This window comes from Bos taurus, chromosome 2, assembly GCF_002263795.3.
Source record: "Bos taurus isolate L1 Dominette 01449 registration number 42190680 breed Hereford chromosome 2, ARS-UCD2.0, whole genome shotgun sequence".
In the NCBI taxonomy this organism is placed as follows: Eukaryota; Metazoa; Chordata; class Mammalia; order Artiodactyla; family Bovidae; genus Bos; species Bos taurus.
In genome coordinates this window covers 96,200,948-96,227,383 of record NC_037329.1, presented here as the reverse complement: position 1 = coordinate 96,227,383, position 26,436 = coordinate 96,200,948, and the positions used below count along the sequence as shown (strand labels likewise).

The following is a 26,436-nucleotide window of genomic DNA, read 5'->3' as shown; positions in this document are numbered from 1 at the left end:
ATTCAGGGTTGATTTCCTTTAAGATGGACTGGTTTGATCTCCTTGCTGTCCAAGGGACTCTCAAGAGTCTTCTCCAGCACCACAGTTCGAAAACTTCAATTCTTTGGCACTCAAGTCTATTTTATCTGTACCCATTATTGTTATTCTAAGATTATGTTCTCATCCATTTTACTCTGATCCATTTTCCTCCTTTAACAAAAACTAAAGTCCTCACCACCACCACATCATTCTCCTCTTCTCCAAATTGCTATCATTGGTCACCACATTGCTTTCGCCCCATCACATTATTACCCAGGACTGTTTTTGTGGGGGAACATACCAGGACACCATTTCAGAACCTTTCAGAATTACAGAAACCTGAATGACATTTGAGAATTTTTATTTTCAGAGGTACCTGTCACCAGCATAACAGAAGATGTATTATATTAAAATCTATACCAATGATGGTTAGCTTGTTAAAAGCAAATGACAAATATGCTTATTTATAAATACATATGTGTATCTAGCAGATTTGTCATTACTGGTTTATGGATAATTATAACCTGAACTGTGCTGTTTTCTCCAACTCCTCCTGAGTATGAGATGGGGAGGAGACCTGCTTCTGCCTGGCCCTCCTCCTCCTCACCTCTCTCGAACCATGTTGACTGCCGGTCTGTGAAGAGAAAAAGTGTCGCTCAGCCATGTCCAACTTTTTACGACCCCATGTACTGTAGCCTACCAGGTCTCCTCTATCCATGGGATTTTTTAGGTAAAGAGAGAACCAGTTCACAAACTGCAACAAAACCACAGTTGCAGAATGAAGTTCTTACAGCATAAACTATTCTAAAGTTAAAATATCTATGGAAGAAACTGGTGTATTAATATTATTAATATTAACTAGTTAATATTAATAATACTAATATCATTAATAAATATTATTTAGTAAGATACTAACGGGCCAATAGGTTGGAAAAACGAACTGTCAACCCTGTAAAAATTGCTTCTAATCTAAGTGGAGTAGGACATGGAAAAGAATGCCAACCTAAGCCATTCATTTTTTTTTTTTAAAGTAAGGAATATTGGGCTTATCCTTTTGTACCTATGAGGTGAGTTTTCATATCAGAAACAGCACTCAGGTTTTTGATATTTGTCATAATTTGGTAGGCAAGAAGTAGGACAGTAGCTCTTGGCTCTTAAGTAGAATATATTTAGTGTTCCCTTACAGCTCATGAAATGGTTCTATTAATGAGAAAGAAACTTTCTCTCACATAAACTTTGTCACTTAAGAATATCATTGGCTTCCTTCCATAAGTAACTATATATTTTTAGAAAAGCTTTGTAATTACAGTTGAGTTTGAAAGTAGAGTGCTCATACCAGAATAGAGGATGGTTTTGAATTTCGATCACTATATCCCCACTGATTTCCTATTTTGCAAAAATAGCATTTCATACGGAATTTTGAGTCCTCTCCCAAATTCCCTCACCGATGCAAGTGGTTGGTTCTCAAAAAATGAGCATGTGCTTTGCAGCCAAAAACAGCTCAGCATGGTAGGGCTTTATTTGTTCACATACTGAGGCTGCCGGGGTCATAGTATGCTCTGTATTCTCCACACTAGCTAGTAACTTCGGGAAACAGGGCCTTAGACTTTCTTGAGACTAGCTCTGTTTTTGTTTCTAGTGATTTCAGTGTATGAATGCAGATGTCAGTAGCTGCCATCCCATTTGTCTCACTGCTTTTACTGTCTCTGTAGAAGGCTCTTTTTTTTTCCCCCACTCGGGCTTAAGTACCACCTGAAGAGAGAAGCCTTTTAAGGCCTGGGAGACTGGCCAGTGCCCTTTGTCCTTCTGTTCACCTACTAAAAGGTAGCATTGTTAACCTAATTCAGCAGGGCCCTGGCTCAGTATAAACACTGCTCAATAGAGCCAGAAAGACTAATTGAATTGTACAATACATCATTCTTCAGCAACAGTTTCAAGTGGATTGTACTTCATTTTCCAAAACACCATCCGTTTTTTCCTCATTTAAAATTTTTAAATTTAGCAAATATTTAACCATTATAAACAAAACATTTGAACCCGGTTCTGTCTTTCCCTCCTGAACGGTGAGCTATGTGAGGGCAGGATCCTGCCCATTGTCGTCTCCACTGAGTGGCCAGACACCTGCTCTGGTGTCTGCCATGGATGTACCTGTGTTTCTAGACCTCAAAATGAGGCATTATTTAGCCCCATCAGCTGCTCTTTCCAGTCTGATTACATAGTCCAAGGTTTTGGCTGATTCTCGGTGCTGCTCTGTGAGCACCATCTGCAGAGACTGTTATCTTCTCGACTCTTTAACTGCAGGATCCCAGAGGACCACACAACAGAACAGGCATCTCAAAAATAATTGCTTCTATGATGAAAATGACTTTTATTAGAAAAAAGCATTGATGCTTTTCTTTTGCACCTCTATAATTACATATTAACTTTATAAAAAAGAACATGGTAATAGTGAATTTAATAAACACATGTTTTAATCAACATATAATAACCATACATTTAGTTACTGGGCTTCCCTAGTAACTCAGCTGGTAAAGAATCCACCTGCAATGCAGGAGACCTGGGTTTGATCCCTGGGCTGGAAAAATTCCTTGGAGAAGGGAAAGGCTACCCACTCCAGTATTCTGGCCTAGAGAATTCCGTGGACTGTAAAGTCCATGGGGTTGCAAAGTGTCAGACACAACTGAGCAACTTTCACTTTCTTAGCACATGTACAGATTGATCGAGTTCATGGTTGTATCTGCTTGTTGTCCTATCCTTACCCACCTAGTGCATTTCTGTTTATCTTTCTAGACCTTGAGCCGGTGTCACCTGCTTTGCCAGGCCTGCTCTGGCTCCTAGCTCCCTTCTGCCAGCATGGTTGATGTCTCCCTCCTTTAAGCTCCCAGTGGACCTCATCCATGTTCCTTTGTGGTGGATGACTGGCTATGTGCTACATGTATATTTTTGTTTTAATTATTGGTCTGTTATACTCAACATCTGGAGAAGGCAATGGCACCCCACTCTAGTACTCTTGCCTGGAAAATCCCATGGATTGAGGAGCTTGGTAGGCTGCAGTCCATGGGGTCGTGAAGAGTTGGACACAACTGAGCGACTTCACTTTCACTTTTCACTTTCATGCATTGGAAAAGGAAATGGCAACCCACTCCAGTGTTCTTGCCTGGAGAATCCCAGGGACGGGGGAGCCTGGTGGGCTGCCGTCTAAGGGGTCACACAGAGTCAGACACTACTGAAGCGACTTAGCAGCAGCATACTCAACAGCGAATCCCAGGAGGTTAGGGAGCATATCCTGTTTATTATTCATCAGTACTCTTCTAGAGTGGGAACAGTGGATTTTCAGTTTTGTTAATGAGCAAAGTTGTTTGTTCTGTTTATGCTGAATTCCAGTCTTACTCCCAGTACTAGAGAGGGTCCAGTGGAAACTTTGTGGAAAGATGCATGTCCTCGTATCAGTGAATCGGTATGTAAAGATTCCCCCAAACCACCCATGGGGCATGCATTAGTTAAGCTGTAGCTCAGGTGCATTTTGTTTTTTTCTGTTTATCTCTACTGCCAAATGACATTTTAAAATCAGCTTTTATACTCTTGGTGTTTACTGACAGAAGTGGTTATAGAATTGGCTGCATCTATTGGCTAGAGTCAGTGTGCCCAAGTCCATGAGCGTGTGCTAAGTCGCTTCAGTAGTTTCTGGCTCTGCGATCCCATGGACTGTAGCCCACCAGGCTCCTCTGTCCGTGGGATTCTCCAGGCAAGAATACTGAAGTGGGTTGCCATGCCCTCCTCCAGGGGATCTTCCCAACCCAGGGATTGAGCCACCAATCTCCTATGTCTCCTGCATTGGCAGGTGGATTCCTTACCACTAGTGCCACCTGGGAAGCCCCCAGCCCAAGTCTAGACCTTTACTAATAAAAGCAACTCTTTTCTGCTCACTAAAGTGTGCGTTTGAGCTTGTTTTCTATGCACATTGTTCTGTATATAATATCCTTTTCCCCCCCTTTTTGGGAGATATTCTTTCATTCCTTTCGATGTACATGGTTTACCTATCTTTTTAAAGTAACCTCTGTATAAAAATACTATGGAATATATGTACATATATATGCACATAGCTTTAGTTTTTAAAATCAGCATTGCTGTTAAAAGAGCCTTAATGAATTATTTTTTAAACTTTTTATTTTGAAATAATTGTAGATTCACAGGAAGTTGTATAGATAATGTAACACAGAGGGGTCCTATGTATCTTTCACCCACTTTGCCCACTGGGTGTATCTTAAATAACTGTAATACATTTTTAAAAAACAACAGGAAATTGACATTGGTATACTGAGTCTGTATAGTTCTGTGTCATTTTATCATATGTGTGAAAGTGTTAGTCACTCAGTTGTGTCCAACACCTTGCCACCCCATGGACTGTAGCCCACAAGGCTCCTCTGATCATGGGATTCTCCAGGGAATCACACAATCAAAAAACAGAGTTAATATATGTTGTAATTCCTTTCAATGCCCAGGTTGCTTTTACCAATTGAGTTTCTTGGGAGAGAGAAAGAAAAGCCACATTTTATACTTAGTTACACTATGGGCTTTTTCATTTGGCTGTGTTCAGAAAATGATGTCATTTTGGTATTTAAGCTATGGTTCCTAGCTGGAGGAGGTGTGGAGAGCCGGTGATGGCGCCAGCGCTGATGGAGGAAGTTTCTCTCGTAGGTGTCTAAGCAGGCCAAAGAGTTCCTGGAGTACGTGTACGAGGAGCCCCTGATCGACATCCAGCAGCAGAACCCCATGCTGTACGGACACGCCGAGCCGCTGGCCACCGTGGTGCGGCTGCGGCAGCGGCTGAAGTCACTGCGAGCCTATTTGTTCAGCTGCCGGGCGGCGGTGGCCGAGGATCTGCGCCGCAGGTAAGAGTCATAAATGTCAGACAGCTCCGGTTTGTTTTTCTTTCCCGCCCCGGGAGGGTGGTTAGATGATCTCCGAGGGCCTTTACAACGTGGAGTAGCTGGAATTCTGTGGTTCTCCCTCAGGGCTCATCTCTGACTTTTTCCTCTGAGGGCCTCTGTCTGGTTGAGCCAAGCACAATGAAAATAATATCTCAGCGGAACTGAGGGCTTTTAACCCATGCATCGAGTTCCCAAGACAGTGAAGACCTCTCTTTACCTATAGGTTAACTTGAGATAATATTCATGGAAATGTCTTCATTGATTGTAGCATCTTATAGTTTCTCCAATTTCAGTTCCTATTATCGTCAGTGAAAATAAGCATGTTTGAAATATTTCATAGCTCAAAAACCTTTTTTTTCAATGAGAAATTAGTAAGTGGTTATTCAAATCTTATTTTACAGACAGAAACAGACTTGGTAAATGATACAGGCTGTACAGCTGGAATTAAAATACATTAAAAAAAGAAAAACAACCCACCATAAAAAGGCTCAGGATTCTGCCTTTTCATGTTATCATTGGCATAGGCTGCTTTTCCATAGGTTGGTTATGTCCAAGTTTATGGAACACACAAGTCCATACCAAGCTCAGAACCTTAACATAAAATTGAAGTTAAAAAATGTGCCTGCTCTCATCAAATTCCTTCTTTTACAGTTAGGTTTTATTGGCATTTAAATTCTCACCCTTGGTATACACAAACTAGCTTATACTTGAAATAATTGTTGTTGGTGTTCATAAGTACCTAAACATATCTTTTAATTTTTTTTTTTTAATGGCAACTTGAAGGCATACATTAGTCATGGTTTTTGGAGGCAAGCGTATGTGAATAAGAAGCTTCAGAAAGTGATCGTTTGCTATTTGAAATCCAGTTAATATCCGAAGAACCCCAGGCCTCTGAAGAAGATGTTTTGAAAAGAACTAAATGTAGATAGTAAAGGATATGTAATATCTAGACAAGCTCTCATAAAAGTAATAATGAAAAGGCAGCTGCCGTAGAGCGAAATGCCTCATAGTGGTAGCCATTCTTTCACCTGGTTGTTTTTCAGAAAACGCTAGAAAGTAGTCAAGATTTACTCTTGTAAAGTCTAGGCAAATCTTAATTTTAAAAGATTGGAGCTTTGTCTGAAAGGCAATAAAATTATGTGTTTCCAACAAATTTACCAACCAAGCTAGATACAAGAATTTTGACATTCAAAGTATGTTTGTTCTATTACTCTCAGTACCTTTTGGCTTTGCTCAAAGCTGGTTTTTCTTTGTGCTTTTATTTTTAATTTTTTAATTTAAATTTAATTTTTTATTTTAATGTTAAAATCTGCACACAGAAATCTTGTTGAATACCTTTATGTTGTAATGTTTTGCTTTGGTTAAATATGCCAAATCTGGGCATGCATTTAGAAATTAAATAGGAGATCCTCACTCCATATGGATGACTAAGCATACCTATGCTGTTCCAGCAGTTTGGTGGCTTACCACCATGTACTACTACGCCTTATGGCCAGACCACCAGGAAAGGAATGGAAGTTCTAGAGAGAAGGCAGTCCTGGGGCTGTGAGAGTGAAAATAGGAGTCTTTTTTTACCCCCCTTCATTTCTCTTTCCTGGACTTGTTCATGACCATTATTCAGTGTAGGGCCTGGGAGACGGTGTGTGTTTAGTAGGTACTGAATGGATGGATGTAAGGAGGGATGGGTGATGAATGGATGTCTGTTACAGTGTCTCTTTAGACCACCGAGCTGTGGCTGGTAGCCCATTTCGGAGGAAGGAGTCATCTTCAGATTCTTCTTTTTCTCACTTCCCTGTCAGTTAGTACAGTGTTTGAACCTTCTGAAACCTTTAGAAATTGTTGTTGAATAAATGAACAGACCAAACCAGCACAAAAAAGATTTGGTTGGTTCTGTTTCTGGGACAGCTCTCAAATCTTTCCTTTGCTTTTCACTTCCAGTGCACTCCCCTGGTTCAGTCTCAGGACCATTACAGCATCCTTCTAACTAGTCCGTCACACTTGGGTTTCTTTCCTTTACAACTGAACCTTCACATCAGACAAATTATTAAAGTGCAAGTATGGAATTAAAGATCTGCCCCAATCTAACCCAGTATTTTGTTCTACTCTCTCAAACACAAATAATCATTTAATTCTCCCTTCAGTACATTCTGTTGTGGAAATTAAATGGGTTTTTACAACTGAAGGGCTTACAGTAGTGCCTGTACACAGTAAATAATAAATACTATTATTATTAATACTGCTTCTTACCCTAGATTGTTCTTGTCTCTAGCTTTAAAAATCCTTGTTAAAAGAGTCCACTTAAAAGCCACCCCTGATGCTCTGTAACTGGAATCAGGCCCCTTCTTCTGCTACTCACTGTGTCTGGAGAGGGGTGAGCAAGAGGAAGTGGGTTGGAGAGCTAGTCTGGCACAGGGCCTGTGGTTTCTGGGTATGCGGTGCATACTTATCTGTGCATTTGTTGCATAAAAATGGGTGGAGCAAGAGGCTCCCTAAGACTTCCTAAGAGCAAAGAATAAGACGATGATTCCTACAGAGCTCTAGAAGAGGTGCTATAATTTTTTTGTTGTTGTCTTAGTTTCTGTATATTTATATAATCTCTGAGGTTACCAAGCTCTCCAAACTGGCACAGAGAAAAGTACACCAGTAGCAAGCAGGACTCATAGCTTTGGGAGGGGGGAGTTAAGAGCTTTTTTGGATTTATTTTAAAATATGACTGTTTAGTGAAATACGTCTAAGGTTTTCTGGGATGTCGATACTTCTTACAGCTGGACCATGCTTATTCATTCTGCCTTCTTCAGTGTCTATAAAAATAACCATTTAACAGAGGAGATTGCCCCCCTCATGCTAAAATGACTGTCACCAGAAGCCATCTCTTACCTGTCTTTCACTTTTATACAGAATCTGACTTTTTAAAAACAAAATCAGTCACCAGTACCTTCAGTGACAATAAGCTTGTTCAAAAGCAGGATACTGAAGGTTTCCTTTGTTTCACCTGGGGTACCACCTCTAGAGTAGGGTTGGGGGGGAGTTTAGACAGTGAGAAGGACCTGCTGGGCACAACTAACCATATAGATCCTTGATAGAAACTAAAAGAGGGGGGAGTTGATGAGCAACAAGGGAACCAAAATAGAGCAAGGGAATCCAGTTCTTATCTAGTCGTAAAAGGCATTCTCTCCCTGCCTGGGTTTTACCTCCATATAAAAGTTGCCATTAATCTCCAGCAAGTAGGCCCAACATGCTGAAGACCTGTCAGTGCTGTATAAACAGAATAAAGCAAACTGTTAATATTGCTGTCGTGAGGAACCTGGAAACAGACTGATTAATCGTATGGGTGCTAGACCGCCAGGGAGCCAACTTTGGTCATCGCCTTATTAGGGAAGTCGCAGTTGGCTTTTAGGCCTGTCATTACGATGACCGTTGGGTTTTTATCCTCACTGTTTTTGTTATTGTTGTGAAACGAACGCCTTGTTCTTGAACCCGAACTGCAAATCTTGACTGGCAGGGGTGATTAGTTTAGAAAAAGTCAGTGTCTTCCATGAAGTCTAAAATGTTTATAGTGCTGACAATTCACGGCCTCTGAGGACTCCCAGATGGCGACCCTGCTGGATCAGTTCAAGGTCTAGTTAACTTTTCACAAGAAGAATTATTTACAGTGTCCACATGTGGAGGTGCGTGAAGTACTCTGTGGAAAATCTTCGCACTGTCAGGATACATCCGGATGAGCAGCCGTTAAGGACATGTTCAGGAGAGACCCCGGGAAGAGCTGGGAAGGGCCTCCGGTCTGCATGCCGCGCTGAACATAGGAACGGTGGGATCCAAGCATAAATCAGAAGTCATAAATGGTCACCTCGGGACCAGGTTTGCCCTTAGACGTGTTTTGTTTGGCCTTTCAGGGATGGTCCCACCAGGTTTTAAAGTTGCAAAATAGTAGCAAATGTCTGACCAACTCAGTAGACATGAATTTGAGCAAACTCTGGGAGATAGTGAAGAAGAGCAAAGTCTGGTGTGCTGCAATCCATGGGGTCGCAAAGAGTGGGACATGACTTAGAGACTGAACAACAGCCAAAGCGAACCTTTAAATAATCAGGCCTCTTCATGCTCTCACAAAATAAAGCTCTCTGGTTTCTGTTAGGAAATCAGAAGCTCTGAGTACACAAGTCTTCCCTCATTCCTGGATGTAGCAATCAGCATTACGTATTAGACTCTCCACTTTGCCATAGTCTCTGCCCCTCCTGTTATCTCCCCAAACCCACTGACAGTCGGTACATAATATGTTGCTGCCCTGCGTTTCTCATCCTCAGCCCATTTCACTTATTTGTGATGGTGAGATAATCATGATTTTATCAGTTAAAAAGTACTTTCCCATAAATATACTCTTTGGTCCTTACAACAGCCCTTCAAATGGGTAAGACATGGTATTTAGAAAGAATGGAAGGAACTATGACTCTGAGATGCTACGTGACTTGCCTGAGGTGACAGAGCTGGCAAGGAGCAGAGTTCACACTTGGAACCAGGCTTTCTGATGCTCAAATTGCTGCTGCTTTCCCAGGGGCATTTGCTGGTGGCAGTGATGTCCAGAAGTTTCTAGACTCTTCAGAGGAAGGAACCCCTTTTATTTCTCCTGAAGGCCTTCATTGAGGTTGTGTAGGAGAGTGTGAAGGCAGCGAGGTGGCAGACAGTAATGTCTCTTGTGTGGGAAGGTACGGTTGCCGTACTCACTGCCAGCGCTGGGCTTGGAGAGCAAGGCATGACTATTGGCTTAGCGCTAATGAGCACATTTTCCTCTCGGTTTGTGTTTCCCAGACCTTTCTGTTGCATAGTCCTGTAAATGTAGAGGTGTCTCTAGGGTTATCTTATCCATGTCTAAAATAAATATTACGATCTCTTTCTCACCATCATTTCATAAAAGAACGTAATAATGCAAAGAAAAAAAAAAGTGAACAGCAATCAAACAGCTTTTTAAAGTCAAATAGATTTAAAATTCAATCTACTATTCTTTTTTTTGTCTCATTTTGCCTTGGATTGCTGAAAAACATTGCCAGAGCAATACCAGTTGTTTGGACTAGCTTTTCAGAAATCCTGAATTAAGTCATATTTTTTCTTCTGAATGCTGAAGTGAAATTATCCAGTCCAAAGAAAGATATTACAGAAATCAATTGGTGGATGCCTGAGTGTTTCCCATTCTCTGTCATTAACAGATGATTGGGGTTTTGGGTGCCTGGTGAATGCAAAGTTCCTATTGTGATAAATATTTAAAACTAGTTTCTCTCCAACACTACTTGAAGCCACTAGGCAATGTTATGCCTGCCTTCCCAGTTACTTAGAGCACAATTGTGATGGTTCTGGGGGAACAGGTAGTCCTACTTGTTTGTTAAGGTTAGTTCTTTGCTTAGACCATTCTAAACAGTTTGACAGCTTAACTTAGGATAAGTCACCTTTTGCTGTCTTCAGTCTCACATTTTATTTGAAATTATATCCAGAATTAGTTATCACTGAAATACCAGCTTTATTGAACAGTGAGAAATTTCTATCATAAAAACCGGCATTTTTATTGACTTTGTCTAGCCTGCTGAGTGCCAGAAAAATATGAGCGAATGTGTATGTGTGTCTATCCCGTCAGACTGTCCTTGCCTCCTCTTCCTTCCAGCAAAATTCAGCAGCTTGCTCAGTTGCTCTTGCTTCAGTTGCTCTTAGCAACAGTCCCCAGAAATGTCATTTAATATACCAGATTTCCTTTCCCAATTCTTTGCTCCTTACCCCCAGGGAAAGCTGTCTGTCTGACTACTGAGTTCACTAGACAGGAAGCTTAGTCCAAAGGTTGAAACATCCTTTGGGTGTCCACTAGCATCTCAAACTTAATATGGTCAAAACTGAGACAGTAGCCCCTCCCCTACTCCTGTTGCAAACTGCTCCTGCTGCAGGGCCCCCCATCTGCCTTACTGGCACCTCCACCCATCCAGTTGTTCAGGCCAAACACCTTTCCCTCAGTTCTGAATCCAACCTACCAGCAAATCCTATCAGCGTCACCTTCAAAATATATCCACTCAAATTGAAATCATCATAAAACCATCACTTCCCCTGCTACCCTCAAGGTCCAAGCCACTGTCACTGTCCCCTGGATTATTGCGGTAACTGGTCTCCCCCTTCAGTCTGTTCTTAAGACTACAGTTAGAGTTAATGTGTACATTAGATGATGTCACCCCTGACTCAGACTACCTGATAGCTTCACCTCTCTTCACCCAAGTAAAAGCCAAGGACGAATATGGCTGGTTCCCCATCCCCTCTCTGCCCTCATCTCCCGATATGTGCCCCCTCCTTTACTCTGTTCCAGCCAGACCAGCCTTGTTTAGTCCTTGAGCACAGCACACAGGCTCCCACATGAGTTTCTGTGCTTGTTTTCCTCTTCCCCAAGTAACTGCATAGCTGGCTTCCTTATCTCCCTTAGATCCATATGCAGTCATCATGTTCATGAGGCATCCTTGACCACTTTATTTGAAACTGCACCCAGCGCCCTCCCTGACACACGCACTTCATCTTTTTAGTCTCTGCTTATTACCACGTAATGTAGTGTTTTATATTGTCTGTCTCCCTCTCTGGTGCCACACATATGGCTGTGGAGGTCATGCTTTTCTCAGCCTGTATAGCCGTGCCCAGAGACCTGTGCTCTCCACACTAGATGTAAGCTACGAAAGGTCATGGCTTTTTATCTGTTTTGTGGTCTTAGGCCCTGCTGTATCTCCAGAGCCTTGAACCATGCTGTGTGTGTGTGACTGTGTGTGTTAGTCACCCAGGCATGTCTGGCTCTTTGCGACCCCATGAACTATAGCCTGCCAGGCTCCTCTGTCCATGGAATTTTCCATGCAAGAATACTGTAGTGGGTTGTCATTTCCTACTCCAGGTGATTTTCCCAACCCAGGGATCAAACCCAAGTCTCCTGCATGGCAGGTAGATTCTTTACCACTGAGCCAAGGCTTCCCAGGTGGTATCAGTGGCAAAAAATCTGCCTGCAAATGCAGAGATGCCAGAGACCTGGGTTCAATCCCTGGGTCAGGAAGATCCCTTGGGGAAGGAAATGGCTACCCACTCCAGTATTCTTGCTTAGAAAATTCCATGGACAGAGGAGCCTAGTGGGCTAGAGGTCATGGGGGTGTAAAAAGTTGGACATGACTTAGCAACTAAAAACCACCAACAGCAACCAATGTACATACTACTTTTAACCCAATCATTTTGCTTGGTATATTGTGAACATCTTTTTATGCCAGTAAATATTTGTCTAAAGCATCATGAATCACTGAGTGAAAATGGTATTTTGATACGTGAACATTCTGATGCACCCTCAATCTTAGAAGTATGTGAGGATATTATTCAGTGTACCCAACAAAAGACTGCATGAGCTGAAAGATCATTTCATAGCAACAACTCCTCATCTCCCTACCTCCCAGTAAGTCAGACATATTAGGTAGAGGGATTATCTGTTACAGAGAGAAAAGATTGCATGCTCTTGTGACTTGAATACATTTAATGTCTCTTCTGGCAGCCTCGTTCTTAAAACATAGTCTACACAGACTTGACTTGCTGTGTCTCTGAACTGAAAATGAGGAGTGTCTATAGCCAAAATCTAAGATCCAAACGTGCAACCAATCATTAGCCAAAATCTGGTTAATACTGAATTTTAGAAGGATGAGCCCATTTTAGCCACAATATTATCACTAAATTAGTCTCATTAAAGACCAGAGATTGTTAGCACTTCAAATTTATAAATAACACTTCTTTAAGCCTAGTAAATGAACACAGCTCTTTATGTTCTCTGTAAGATTTAATATTGGCTAGACTTTGTAGCTAGTTTTTGAGTTAGCTAGTTAAAAGTGTCTTTGGGGCTTTCCTCTCAACAGATTAGCTATGTGAATCTATCGAGACTCAAAACCTACTAAAACACAAAATGTTATTTTGATAGTTTTTGAAAGCAGCCATTCTCAGTCTCCTTCAAGAATTCCTTTTCCCTTGAATGACTCGAAGAACCAAGGTTTTCAAGTCAGCTAAGCCCCTCATCTCCTGAGCCCCTCCCCTCCCCTCATTTTTCTCCAGAGATCTCATTCAGCAAATCATGTATATATGTGCTAGTATCAGCACTCTAAAAAGGAGCTACAGACTGTCTGCAAAACCGTCATTCAAAACTAAGACATTAATAAACTTTGAAAAAGGAGCTCTGGCAAGTTATGTATTAATTTTACTATAATGTACTCAGAACTTTTTATTTATTGAGAAATCCATAGCACGTTAAAAAGTGATTTTATCTTATTCTGAGATTAAATGAAATCTGTAGATTATAAAAAATCATTTTCTAAGAGATGACAAAAAAATAAAACTCATGGCAGAAAAAGTGTTATATTCTTGGAATTGTGGCATAACATAGGGATTTGAGCTAGGATCTATAATGTGATATAATTTGTCACTTTTATAATCAGACCCCGGAATAATAACAACCCAAATTACTTCCCAAGTATTTCTCCTCCAGGGTTTAGATTGAAGAAACTTAGGCACAGTTTCTGAATGAACATGTAAAAGATACCCTTTTTTCCCATACCTGTCTGCCAAGATATAATATCTGATGCAATCTTGCTATTTTTTCAACCAATGAGATTAGCAAAATGAAGTATCTAGAGATATGATTGAAGCTTGTTTCTTCCACATGGATGGCTATCGCAATATCTGCCTTTGATTTAAAATTGTTCTTCCATTAGCTAGGAGCATGGCTGGACATAAGAGTCCTGTCCATATCCAGTCTAATGTAACTATTTTGGGAACATTTGTAGCTCATATCAAGAACACCAAATTGCATCTCCCTGGGAATATTTCACCGTGCTTTTTGCTGATTTTGGTGTGGGTACTTGTGCCCTCCAAAGGAAAATTACTGCAACCCTTTCCATTCCATACAAATTACCTCACCTGGAGCACTGACTCTTGGAAAACACAGTAATACTTCATGAATGAATGGTTTTCCTTTCTAAATTACTTCTTATGCACTTCTACACATAATCTTCGTTTAGATCTTTATGGTTTAGAATCAGAATTGGAGATTTTCCCTTGGTGGTGTTGTCTTTTTTATTGTGTATATCTGTGTGTGTGTGTGTGTGTGTGTGTGTTTAAGAGAGAGAGAGTGATGGAGAGACAGACAGACAGACATGTGGAAGAAGGGAGGGAGATGAGTCTGTTTTTAATTATTTATTTTTAAAATATTTATTTATTTGGCTGCTCTGGGTCTTAGCTGTGGCATGTGGAATCTACTTCCTTGACTAGGGCTCAAACCCAGGCCCTTATATTGGGAAAGTGGAGTCTTAGCCATTGGACCACCAGGGAAGTTCTAACTTATTTATTTTTAACTGGAGGATAATTGTCTTACATTATTGTGTTGGTTTCTGCCATATAGCAACATGAATCAGCCATAGGTAAACATATGTCCCCTCCCTCTTGGACCTCCCACTCACCTGCCACCCCATCCCACCCCTCTAGGTTGTCACAGAGTGCCAGTTTTGAGCTCCCTGCATTATACAGCAAATTTTCACTGGCTATCTGATTTTATATGTGGTAATGTATATGTTTCAATGCTGCTGTCCCCATTCATCTCACCTGCTCCTTCCCCTCACCCTGTGTGAGATGAGTCTTTAAAGCATATCTGTTACATGTGTTAAGATATTTTCATTTTAATCATTGGGTTTTTAATGCCAGTTATGCAGCTCAAAGAACTGAGCTTTAGGGATATGGCGATATTACTAAATCTATTAAATCCTGCAAAGGGTGTGCCTACTTCAGGGCCTGACTTAGTCCCTTTTCTTTCATGAGCATCAGGGCTCAGTGGAAACTGAGTTTAAGTCCTCAGAAATTAGTCAGGTTAAATGAGTCTTGATGTGTTTGACTCAGCGTCCTGGTACAAAATAGAAGAGGACTCCCAACTTGTTTTATATAGACTGCCTTTGATTTCATAGGCCATTATTTCTGCATTTTTAACCCCAAGTGCCACCTATATAATATAAGAGATCTGAATCATTCATGACCTTTTTTCCCTTTTAATCTTTTCTCACTTTTCTCATCGGAACGGTCTGTAAGTGAAGCCTGACTTACCTGCTCAGTATGTCAGGAAATTCTAAAGGTGATAAAATAGAAGTAGTTGGCACGAGAAACAGTTGGGCTGGTTGGTTTTCATGATCCTTCAGCAGGTTTCTTCATTGTCCTTTGGTATCAGAGAACTTTACAGTGCCACCTGCCAGTGATGCAGTTTTCCCTCAGCCGGTGAGTGAGGCGTGGCGTTGACTCTCCTTATGGTGTTTGTCCTCTGGCTCTGGTGTCAGGACCATTACATTGGCATGAGCAGGGCCGTCCTCATGCTTAGCCTGCTGGTGAAATGCTGTCTGACCTGATGATGACTAGGCCTGCAGTACAGCAAGATCACTTTGCACAGAAAACCCTAAACACAGCTTCCTCACCAGAAAGCAAAGGCAGCACCCTCCTGCAGCAAAGAGGCCGTTTACCAAAGCACTGCCAAGTCAGACAGCCTTCAGTTGATTTGTAGCTTTCCGTTCCTAGGATGTTGAAGTCTGAAGGGAACATTGGGGAAATTAGTAATTATGTTTTACATAAAGTCTTAGTAGAAACTTGAAGCATTTCAGTAAAGAAAAGAGTGTGTGTATGTACATGCACCCTCACACATGGCGAACATTCATTTGCAAGAGCTCCTAGTGGGGTCCATGTCCCATTTCCTCTAGGCCTTTCCAGGCTCAGGCTCTGTCATCTTTCCCACTTTTCTTTCCGTAGCTCCTGATTCTGCACTGGCTTCTTCAATATTAGCACGTGAATATGCCCAAGTGGCTTCCATCTCTAAGAAAAGAATCCTTTCTTAGTCCTGCATCCTTCTGTAGCTATGGCCCAGTTTCTCTCCTTTAAAGTGAGTTTCTTAAAAGAGTAATCCACAGCCCTTCGCCCCTCTGCAGTCTGGTGTCTTCTTCCTCTCGAGGTCACTAATGAATTCCATTTTGCCAAATCCAGCAGGCACTTTTCAGGCCTTGTGAGTGTCTTTCCCAGGTTATTTGACCTCTCCGGGCCTCTGATGCCGTTGACCTTTTTTGTCCTTAAAATTCTCTCTCCTCCTTTGGCTTCCTGGATGTTGGCTCTTCTGCCTTTTCTCCTATCAGACTGCTCCTTTGCAGCTTTCTTCCTGCAGCGGTTCTTGGAACTGCTCTGCCGGCATGCAGTCTTTTCTGTTGCTCTATTGTGTGCTGTCCTGGGTTGCTCCTCATTTTCATGTCTTCACCTGTAGGCGCACAGCTCTCCTCTCTGAATACATGGATGACTCCACTTGGACATTCCACAGACAGTTCCAGACCTCTTCCCCGACAACTGAGCTTCCCTTTCTCCTCATGGGCAACTCCTCTTCTGTAGCCCCTGTGTCAGTGAATGGAATTTGCATTTACCACGAGCAGTGCCAGGCTCCTTCCTGGCTTCCGTTTCCTGGTAGTCTTCATGGCACGTGGATGGTACTGCAGAAATCTGTCTGTGGTAGGCTCCCTTTCTCTCCAACCCAAGGGCAACCATCTAAATTCTGTTCAGGGTCCCATCATTTCTCAGCTAGTTTACCCCAAAATTGTCCCATCTCTTTAGTCTATCTCCCCTTCTGCTCTCAATGAACTTTTATATGCACAAAGAATGAGTTTGAGCAAACTCCAGGAGATAGTGAAGGACAGGGAAGGCGGGTGTGCTGCAGTCCATGGGGTCGGATGCAACTTGGTGCCACCAGCAACAAGGCAGGCACAAATCTAATGCTGTCTTCCTCTTGTTTGAGGCACTCCTGTGGCACTCATCTCTCTGAGGGTAGGCTGTTCTCCAGGCATCTAAGCTCTCTCATGTCCGGCTACACACTTTCCAAGCTCACACCTTGCAGTACCCTGGTTCCCAGCATGGGTACATACACACATGTACACATACAGAGCTTGTTCCCTGAAAGAATTATGCTTGTCCTGGCCTCTCTGCTCTTACCCACGCTGCCCCCTCTACCTGGAATACCTGCCCTTCCACTCCTTCATGTGGGTTCTGACGTGTTGGTTCTGAGGCTTTTCCTGAACAAGCGTCCTGCAGGCTCCCTCACCCATGCACTCCATGATAGAGCTGGAGTTACTTGCTTACTTGTCTGTTTATCTCACTTATTTATAGGTATTAGGGGGAAGAAACTGTTCTCCAAATTTCCTGTCCCATGTGTACCAGCACCTGCTTATTACAGTGAAAATGTGTGCTGATTTTAGATTCTTCACCATGGTGGCAAGTCACAGAGGTCACAGGACTGGACTTCATTTGCATTGAATTCTTGCACCATATGGTGATCACAAGTTGTTTTCTGACCAAAAAACTTCAATAACCATTCATTCTTTATTAAGCACACAAATAGTAAAATTATAAAATCAGTGCTGCCACGCTCTCAAGGAGGTGCCAAACTTTGCCTCCTACACGTGAGCAGCTTCCCTGGCTTTCCCTGAAGTGGCTGTGTGCCCTGCAGAGCCCTGTAATGCTCCCCAAGCACACCTTGGGCCTGCGACTTCTCCACCAGCTCTTCCATAACTTACCCTGGAAGGCCCCACTTGTTCCATCCGTTCCCTAAAGAGCTCCCACAAGCTGGGCAACCGTGTACACCGAAGCCACCATGGGGGGAAGCCCTTGGCATCCCCCAAACAGGAAGTTGCCCTTGCCTTTCCTGGGCTTGGATTTCATGTGCTTATTTGCCCTGCACTTCCCCTGTGGACATCAGCCTAAAGAAAATATTCCAAGACAAACACTGTGTGATATCACTTATGTGTGGAATCTAAAAAATACAGCAAACTAGTGAATATAACAAAGAAGAAGCAGACCCGCAGATATAGAGAATGAACTCATGGTTACCATTTCGGGAGGGGGGCAACAATATTGGGTGGGAGAATGGGAGATACAAACTATCAGATGTAAGACAGGGTCCAGGGTGTATTGTACAACATGGGGAATATAGCCAGTATTTTGCAATAACTGTATCGTTCCAATTTTAGTATATGTGCCGCCAAAGCAAGCACTGCAATAACTGTAAATGGAAGGTAAGCTTTACAAACTGAATAAAAATTTTAAAAAAGAAGATATTCAGAAAATGCTCTTACCAGTTCAGTCTGCCTTAAAGACACAAGCAATGAGAAAGAGGAACAAGCTGATGGGATTACCTGAGCCCACCTTTGAAACCCTTCTCCCCTCTAAGCAGAAAAGCAAGTCCCTCCCTTTAAATAAATCTTTTTCTTCTTTTATGTACATTAAAAAGTGTTTATTTACATTAAAGAGACATATTTAAATGCCACGCTATCTTCCCTCTCAGGAAATTTATTCTCATATTTGACTTCAATGCTTTCTTGATATAATTCCCATCCTCATGGAGAAGAAAAGCTGACTGGCATTATCTGTCTTAAAAGTCTATATTTTTTATGGCCACCACTAAATCTCTTGGACACAACATCTCCTCCAAACACAATATACACAATATGTGTATATTGCATTTTCCAGTTCTTTGTGTCATTAGGACCGAACTCTTGTAAATTATTAGTATTAGACACTGAAGAGTGCCAAAGAGGAGACAGAAAATATGGTGCTTCTGAAAGGGCTGAGAATTTCTTCCAGAGGGAAAGAGAAAATAAATATGTGAAATATATTTACACACAGAAACAACACATAGCTGACTTTAGCTGTATATAGATCATGGTCACACGCTAGTAAAGTAATGCTCAAAATTCTCGAAGCCAGGCTTCAGCAATATATGAACCGTGAACTTCCTGATGTTCAAGCTGGTTTTAGAAAAGGCAGAGGAACCAGAGATCAAATTGCCAACATCCACTGGATCATGGAAAAAGCAAGAGAGTTCCAGAAAAACATCTATTTCTGCTTTATTGACTATGCCAAAGCCTTTGACTGTGTGGATCACAATAAACTGTGGAAAATTCTTCAAGACATGGGAATACCAGATGGCTCTTGAGAAATATGTATGCAGGTCAGGAAGCAACAGTTAGAATTGGACATGGAACAACAGACTGGTTCCAAATAGGAAAAGGAGTTCGTCAAGGCTGTATATTGTCACCCTGCTTATTTAACTTATATGCAGAGTACATCATGAGAAACGCTGGACTGGAAGAAACACAAACTGGAATCAAGGTTGCTGGGAGAAATCTCAATAACCTCAGATATGCAGATGAAACCACCCTTATGGCAGAAAGTGAAGAGGAACTCAAAAGCCTCTTGATGAAAGTGAAAGAGGAGAGTGAAAAAGTTGGCTTAAAGCTCAACGTTCAGAAAACAAAGATCATGGCATCCGGTCCCATCACTTCATGGGAAATAGATGGGGAAACAGTGGAAACAGTGTCAGACTTTATTTTTCTGGGCTCCAAAATCACTGCAGATGGTGACTGCAGCCATAAAACTGAAAGACGCTTACTCCTTGGAAGGAAAGTTATGACCAACCTAGATAGCATATTCAAAAGCAGAGACATTACTTTGCCAAAAAAGGTTCGTCTGGTCAAGGCTATGGTTTTTCCTGTGGTCATGTATGGATGTGAGAGTTGGACTGTGAAGAAGGCTGAGCGCCGAAGAATTGATGCTTTTGAACTGTGGTGTTGGAGAAGACTCTTGAGAGTCCCTTGGACTGCAAGGAGATCCAACCAGTCCGTTCTAAAGGAGATCAGCCCTGGGATTTCTTTGGAGGGAATGATGCTGAAGCTGAAACTCCAGTACTTTGGCCACCTCATGCGAAGAGTTGACTCATTGGAAAAGACTCTGATGCTGGGAGGGATTGGGGGCAGGAGGAGAAGGGGACGACAGAGGATGAGATGGCTGGATGGCATCACTGACTCTATGGACATGAGTCTGAGTGAACTCCAGGAGTTGGTGATGGACAAGGAGGCCTGGTGTGCTGCGATTCATGGAGTCGCAAAGAGTCGGACACGACTGAGCGACTGAACTGAACTGAACTGAACTGAAAGGAGTATGAGAGATGACTGTGCCCAAAGTTGGTTAGTTATTGTGAGAAGAATGAGCAGTGTTTGAAGGCAATGAGGATCCACCTGGAGTGGAGAAAGTAGAAATCCTCTTTGTTGCTCATCAGCTGTGTTCATTGAATGTATCCATCTCCAGCCCTTAGCACAACACTGGCTCATTTCAGGCACTGAGTACTGTTTGTTGACTGGATCACCAACTGACTGTAGTACCCCAGTAAGGGTAAACCAGTGTGATTCCACTTGTAAATCTGTAATTAATTCTTATATCCTGTATACTCTCAGTTGTGGAAGTTTAAGGATTTTAGAGAAGAACTTTAAGTAGCAAAACATTAACTATATGCTCCCCTGCTAGGGTTCATTTCAGTCACCTTCCTTCTAACATTTTCTCCAGCTGACCTTCACGTGTTCAAACCAACAGAAAAGGCAGGAGCTCACCTTGAAATGATTTTCCAGCCTACTTGTTTGGTTCACTCTGTCTCTTTTTCTTAGCTCTGCTGGCACATTGCTTTCATTTTATTTAAGAGACTTCATTACGAAGCAGTTGCCTCTGAAAAAGATAATTCCTCCTATTCAACCACACTCAAACATCCTTTGTCCCCATATTAGATGACCATATTCTGCTGCCCTAGTGACCCCACAGAAAGACTGAATCCTAGGCTTGCTTCTCTGCACATATGTTTGGGTCTCAACTTGCCAGTGTTTATATATATTTAAAAATATCTAAATGTAATCTTGTATTCTGGATTAGGCCCTTGGGGAGAAAAAGGACATTAGTGAAACAATTGGTGAAATCTGAATGAGTTCTAATTTACATAATTGTTCATTTCTTCATTTTATCAATGAACCATGGCTCATGATTGTGTAAGATTAGGGGAAGCCAGGTAATAGGTATAAGATCACAAACATTTCACAAAGGGAGGATGTATTGGGAAATCAAGTACATGTGAACATCCTGGTTCTTTTCAAAGCAGTTTTTCAAGCATGAGAAAAATTGCAGACTACGAAAATGTACTTCAGATACTTCTAGGCTTTGTAAGATAGACAAAATAAAACAACCCCTGTTCATGCCAAGCCTCCTCCTACTCGGTTTCCTCGGAGGTCCATTCCCCACCCCATCCCCAAAGCTTCTGTGCTGATGTCAGAAGTGCCCCTGGCTCTCCCACGTCTCTCAACCCCACATCCCTGAGGGCCACACTTGCTGTCCCCCACACGAGCACTTGCTGTCCAGCACAGATAAATCTCAGTGCTTTATCCCGTCCCCGAGCAGCCTGCCCTGTGTTGGCCAGTGACATCACCATCCTGACATCCCAGCTAAGAATTTCAGAATCACCTTCAGTTCCTTTCTCCTTTTTCACCCATTCCAAGTGTTGTCAGCCCTCCCAAAGGGTCTCTTCTGTCTATGTACTCACCCATTTCCTTTCGCCGTGTGGTTACCCTAGGCCACAGGTACCTGGTCAGGACTGTCCCTAATTGCAGTCTTGCCAGCCTCCCCACTGCCTTCAGGAAGTGGGCATGACCCAGCACATCAGTGTCAGTATCCTTCTTTTAAAAAATAACAATTGGTCTATATTGCTGCTGGCCTAAACAGTAATAAACACCTACCTGGAAGAGAGATGTATTATACAGCTATATTAGACAGTCAGTTCATACCCACGTCTCTCCTTTTTCCATCCTTATCTCCAGGAAAGTAGAGAAAGCACAGACCTTTGGAGTCAGAAAGTCCTGGCCTTGAAGCCCAACTCTATGACCCTTGACAAATTAGTCTTTGCCTCTGAGCCTCAGTTTCCTCTTATGTAAAATGGAGGTGGTACCTACCACATGGGGCTGTTGTGAGAACTAAAATGAGATGTTTATTGAGGGCCACACCCAAAGCAGGCTCTTCTCATTGTTAACCCTGTAGGGGTCATGAGGAACAGGTCTCTTGATGATCTCTGTACCCTATGAGTGTGAATTGAAAATGGAAGTTGGTCATGTCTCACGAGCCCTCCTGGGCCCGTGGTCTACCTTTTACAACAGGGGCCTCTCAGTAGGAAAGCTTCATCCCTCATGGAGGGACTGAGCACTTTGCCTCCACCCTTCCCAGCTGGGCAGGGACTGTGTGCTGCTTCCTGTCACGTGTGCAGCCCCGAACCATTAGAGGTGAAGGGATCCCGGCCTCAGGAAGTGAATTCTGTTCTTCAGAGTACAAGGACCGTGTCACTCAATGGTCTGTTCTCACTCTGTGGATGAAACAGGGATTTTCAGCAGAATTCTTCAGAAGCTATCATTCTTCCCAGGAGAAAGCCAAACTATTAATACAAAATGCCTATTGGGGGCCTCCCTGCCGGGGACTTTTTCTCATTGATTCAATGCCCTTTCTTTCTTCAGTGGCCTAGTACAGTAGCTGGCACATATCTGTGCTTAATCAGAATTGAATGGATAGAAAGATGAATGGAAGGATGAAGGATTTAATCTCTAGGATTTGTCCAGTAATGCACACTTAATTGAAAGACTGAATAATGAATTCCCCAATGAGCTAGGTATTAGACCAGTGATTCTAAACCTTGGCTGCTCTAATCACCAGGAGAGTTTTTGTTTTAAGACTGATTTCTGGGTTCTACTGATTCCTATGCCCTATTATTTTCTAAAAGCTCCCAAATAATTCTAATAGACAGCCAAGGTGGGCACCTACCATGCTGGACCAATCTAAAAGTATGTACCCTGTGCATAGCTCTTACATCCAGTCACCATATTGTAATTAACGGTTTATGATCTTTCCCTTACTTGACTTTATGCTCCTTGAACTCTGATACTGGGATTGTCTCGTTCATAACTGTCTTCCAGTGCCTGGCACAGTGCTTGACATATAGTAGATCATCACTAATGTTCGTTAAGTTGAGATCGTTTCTTTCACTTGGGTGGTTCTATGCAATTTTCTTGTATCCTAAGGCAAAGACAGAAAATGCTAACACTGTGAGTTTTGTTTTATGTGAGTGTGTGTGTGTGTGTGTGTGTGTGTGTGTGTGTGAGTGTGTGGTGTTTTGTAGCCATCTATTATATGAGTGTGTGTGTGTGTGTGTGTGTGTGTGTGTGTGTGAGTGTGTGTGTGTGTGTGTGAGTGTGTGGTGTTTTGTAGCCATCTATGCTTGGTATCTATATACTTGTCCCTAATTCTTTTTTTTTTTTTCATGTTCACTCACTGTCACTTTTCCAGATTCTATGAACTGACAGCATCCAAAGATATTGGACTTTGTCAGGGAGCCTCAACTTGAAATATTTTGTCCTATTATTTCCATCCATACCTGGTCTCCAAAGCTCATCCCTATATACATAAGAGGATAGTTCATTAATGTGAGGTCTGGCACCACCATCCTCATTAATGAAAGCCACAGGAGCCTCTAGAAAAAGACACACAGGTTGCTACTCTCGTTGATTTTCTCAACTCCACAATCTATTCATTTAGACATAGAATAATAGAGCTGGAAAGATATTTAAGATATCGAGTTCAGTCATCTTCATTAAACTATGAAGAATCTGAAGCTACATGGGTTTTAGGACTTGCCTGAGATGACACACCTTTCAAGGGCACAGCTGGTGCGAGAAACCTGGCGCTCTGGTCCTCAGGCCTGGACCACTGCACTGTACTCCGAGTATCTTGGAGTACATCAGAAATCAAAGATCACACTTTTACTTCCTCTTTGGTATCTGTGTTAGAAAGAAAAATACCTGGAAAAGGTATTATAGGTTTCTCAGAGGATGTGGGGAGGAGGAGTCATTAGGTGGAAAGGGATTCTTGAATGAGAACTTAGAAACTTCTCAGAAAAAAGTGTTTTATGACAGTACCTCAATTTGTGTTTCTGTCCTTGTTTTCAGAATTTTCCCCAGAGAATACCTCCTTCAACAGATCCACCTGTATTCCCTTGCTGATCTGCAGCAGGTAAGCACTTCATGGGGCCATTTCATGTCTGTTTTCTCCCCAGGGATGTGTTTTTGTTGCTTATGTTCTTGGTACTGAATTCTGTCATCATTAGTATAGTTATATTCACAAGCCCAGATAAGTATTTTCTATTCAGAGTGAGAAAGCTTAATGTAAAAAGATATTATAGGACAATAAGAAATGCTGGCTAGGATTTAGAGAAACTGGAGCTCTCGTACACTTGCTGGTAGGAAGGGCAAGTGGTGCAGCCCCTCAGGAAAATGGCTGGGCAGTCCCTTAAAAAGTTAAATGTAGAGTTTCCCTGTGACCCAGCCATTCCACTCCTAGGCACATACCCTAGAGAAGTGAAAACATTTGTCCACATAAAAACTTGTATGGGAGTGTTCAAACATCATTATTCATGATAGCTAAAAAGTGGCAACAACTTGAGTGTTCATTAGCTAATGAATGGATAAACAAAATGTTGTATATCCACTTAAAGCAATAGTATTTGGACATAAAAAGGAATGAAGGGTACAACATGGACGAGCCTTAAGAGCATCATGCTGAAAGAAGCCAGACAGAAAAGAATAGATATTTATGGTCCTTATTTTATGTAGTCTTTTCTTAGAATGTCCAAAATAGGCCAGTCCTTAGAGACAAAGAAGGTGAGTGATTGCCAGTGCCCAGGACAAGCCATGGGGTAAGGAGTGGCTGCTGATGGTGTGGGGCTTTCTTTGGGGATGATAAAAATGTTCTGGAATTATTTGTGATGGTTGCACAACTTTGTAACTGTACTAAAAGCTAGTGAATTGTATACTTCAAAAGAGTGAATTTTATGATAGGTGAATTGAATCAGTAAAAAAAATTGTACAAGGAAAAAAGACATCAAGGACAATGAATATATTAAACTCTGACTTGTGTTCAAGCCAAACAGTTCGATGATGTTACATTAAAAAAAAAAAAACAACAGAACAGAGCATGTAGGAGTGAAAATCATCTTTTTATACTTTTATTAGAATACATATATCCTTTCAATGATTGACCAAGTTAATAGCCAGGAAGAAAACCAACCCAAAGTTCTGAATATGTTAGGCTTTGCTTAATCATTTAAATTAACAGCTCATTCTCTAACATGTTTTCAGATGCTACATGAAAGCATTGCTTTCTTTTCCATATTTCCTGGATTCTTTCAAGAGTCAATTAAATAATAATAATCAGTTCAGTTCAGTCACTCAGTCATGTCTGACTCTTTGCAACCTCATGGACTGCAGCACACCAGGACTCCCTGTCCATCACCAACTCCTGAAGTTTACCCAAACTCATGTCCATTGAGATGGTGATGCCATCCATCTCATCCTCTGTAGTCCCCTTCTCCTCCCATCTTCAATCTTTTCCAGCATCAGGGTCTTTTCAAATGAGTCAGCTTTTTGCATCACATGGCCAAAGGATTGGAGTTTCAGCTTCAACATCAGTCCTTCCAATGAACACTCAGGACTGATTTCCTTTAGGATGGACTGGTTGGATCTCCTTGCAGTCCAAGGGACTCTTAAGACTCTTCTCCAACACCGCAGTTCAAAAGCATCAATTCTTCGGCACTCAGCTTTCTTCACAGTCCAACTCTCACATCCATACATGACCACTGGAAAAACCATAGCCTTGACTAGATGGACCTTTGTTGGCAAAGTAATGTCTCTGCTTTTTAATATGCTGTCTAGGTTGGTCATAACTTTCCTTCCAAGGACTAAGCATCTATTAATTTCATGGCTGTAGTCACGATCTACAGTGATTTTGGAGCCCAAAAAAATAAGCCTGCCACTGTTCCCACTGTTTCCCCATCTATTTCCCATGAAGTGATGGGACCAGATATAATGATCTTAGTTTTCTGAATGTTGAGCTTTAAGCCAACTTTTTCACTCTCCTCTTTCACTTTCATCAAGAGGCTTTTTAGTTCTTCTTTACTTTCTGCCATAAGGGTGGTGTTATCTGCATATCTGAGGTTATTGAGATTTCTCCTGGCAATCTTGACACCAGCTTGTGCTTCTTCCAGCCCAGCATTTCTCATGATGTACTCTGCATAGAAGTTAAATAAGCAGGGTGACAATATACAGCCTTGATGTACTCCTTTTCCTATTTGGAACCAGTCTGTTGTTCCATGTCCAATTCTAACTGTTGCTTCCTGATCTGCATACAGGTTTCTCAAGAGGCAGGTCAGGTGGTCTGATATTCCCATGTCTTGAAGAATTTTCCACAGTTTATTGTGATCCACACAGTCAAAGGCTTTGGCATAGTCAATAAATCAGAAATAGATGTTTTTCTGGAACTCTCTTGCTTTTTCCATGATCCAGCGGATGTTGGCAATTTGATCTCTGGTTCCTCTGTCTTCTCTAAAACCAGCTTGAACATCTGGAAGATCACAGTTCATGTATGGTTGAAGCCTGGCTTGGAGAATTTTGAATATTACTTTATTAGTGTGTGAGATGAGTGCAATTGTGTGGTAGTTTGAGCATTCTTTGGCATTGCCTTTCTTTGGGATTGGGATGAAAACTGA

At 41.9% G+C, this 26,436-nt stretch overlaps 1 protein-coding gene across 2 annotated transcripts in view; it reads left to right on the top strand.

Moving 5' to 3' along the window:
* The window catches only part of PLEKHM3 (pleckstrin homology domain containing M3), a 223,268-nt gene that overhangs the window by 91,112 nt on the left and 105,720 nt on the right, over window positions 1-26,436 (top strand). For both annotated transcript variants that reach the window (XM_024975644.2, NM_001206217.1), the window contains exons 5-6: window positions 4,717-4,910; window positions 23,843-23,906. In XM_024975644.2, coding sequence (XP_024831412.1) covers window positions 4,717-4,910; window positions 23,843-23,906 — 258 coding nt within the window. The remainder of the gene's footprint in view (window positions 1-4,716; window positions 4,911-23,842; window positions 23,907-26,436) is intronic.